At 48.6% G+C, this 1,280-nt stretch overlaps 1 protein-coding gene across 1 annotated transcript; it reads right to left on the reverse strand.

The window, feature by feature from the left end:
- Positions 1-136: 136 nt before the first annotated feature.
- Positions 137-986, reverse strand: LOC121359321 (chromodomain-helicase-DNA-binding protein 2-like). Its single transcript, XM_041478208.1, has 2 exons — positions 866-986; positions 137-421 (listed from the first exon to the last, which is right to left on the reverse strand). Exons 1-2 carry the CDS (start codon positions 896-898, stop codon positions 167-169), a joined length of 288 nt encoding a protein of 95 aa, XP_041334142.1. The 5' UTR covers positions 899-986; the 3' UTR covers positions 137-166.
- Between the last annotated feature and the right edge of the window lie 294 nt (positions 987-1,280).

Genomic DNA, 1,280 nt, shown 5'->3' on the forward strand with positions numbered 1-1,280 from the left:
CATCCTTGCAAATCTTCCTCTGTCCCATTCTCACGTTCTTTTCCTCACCACATCACCATGTTTCCTAGCCCAGCAATAAGTACAGTGGTAGTGTATGTTCTATCCCATCCCCTTTAAACCTGAGCAGTCACAAGTCCCAGCAGGATTTGTGTCCAGGAGCATTAGGTCACAAGGGAAGGTTTCTCCTGGCCGGCCAGCGCTCACCTGTGTTGCTGAAATGTCTCTTGTTTGGATGGCCGTAGTTGTCCCGGGGGTGCCCGTGCATCTGCTGCTGGGTGTGGGAAGGGGGCATGTGGATCTTCTGGGAATGAGGATTGTGAGGCACGTGGGACTGGGACATCACGGAATCACGGCTGGAGCCCGAAGGCTCTGGGCGGAACGGCTTCTTCATGCTGGACATGTCTTCCTTCTTCTTCTGCTCCTGCAAGGTGGAACAGAGGGATACAGCTCAGCTGCTCTCCCACCAAAAGACCCAGACTGTGAGCAATGGCCTTGTCTGCCAGGCTCTGGATTTTCCTGCCTCTTTGAGGTGAGCCAACTCTGTGCTCAAGTTTAGCACAGTTTGGCAGCTCTGCTTCCACACCCGATCTCTACAGGGCAGCACGCCCAGGCTTTTCACTCCACAGGGCAACTGAACATCACATGCCACACCAAACAATGCTTTTGCTTGGTCAGGACAGTCAGGACAAAGTGACCAGAAATGCCACATGAAAAAGAAGGCAAATGCACTCAGACTGTTTAGGTGTTTAGAAAATCACAGTGCCAACAACAAAGAACACCCAGGGTAAGGGGCAGAAAGGATTGGCACTTCCAGTGCAGCAACTTTCAAGGACAGAAATCAAAGGGAAAGCACTTCAGCTCTCACCTCCTCTTCCTGTGATCTTTTCTTATGAGCCATCTTGTAGAGCTTGTGTAGTTTTCTGGCATCAAATTCTGTGAATTTTGACACAAATATCCATAGGTTCCTAGAAGGACATGAACATTTTCTGTTAAGTGCTACAGCAGCAGTTTAACTGCCAATGGCTTCCAAACCAACATCAAATTAATTCTACCCTCTCTGGAAAACAGTCTCAGCTCAGGACAGGATGATCAGGAGGGCTGGAACCACATTCTTCAAAGTAAAATAAAGAGGTTTGCAGTGGTTTATGTGATTTAGCTTTGAAATCAATTTTAATGAAACCAGGACAACTTGAAGAGAAAACATTTGCCTGGGACTGGTGATGGAAGGCCATCCCTGGAAGCGTTCAAGGTTGAGGCTGAATGGAGCTCTGAGCAACCTG

This window comes from Pyrgilauda ruficollis, unplaced genomic scaffold (genome assembly GCF_017590135.1).
Source record: "Pyrgilauda ruficollis isolate IOZ18807 unplaced genomic scaffold, ASM1759013v1 scaffold4303, whole genome shotgun sequence".
NCBI lineage: Eukaryota > Metazoa > Chordata > Aves > Passeriformes > Passeridae > Pyrgilauda > Pyrgilauda ruficollis.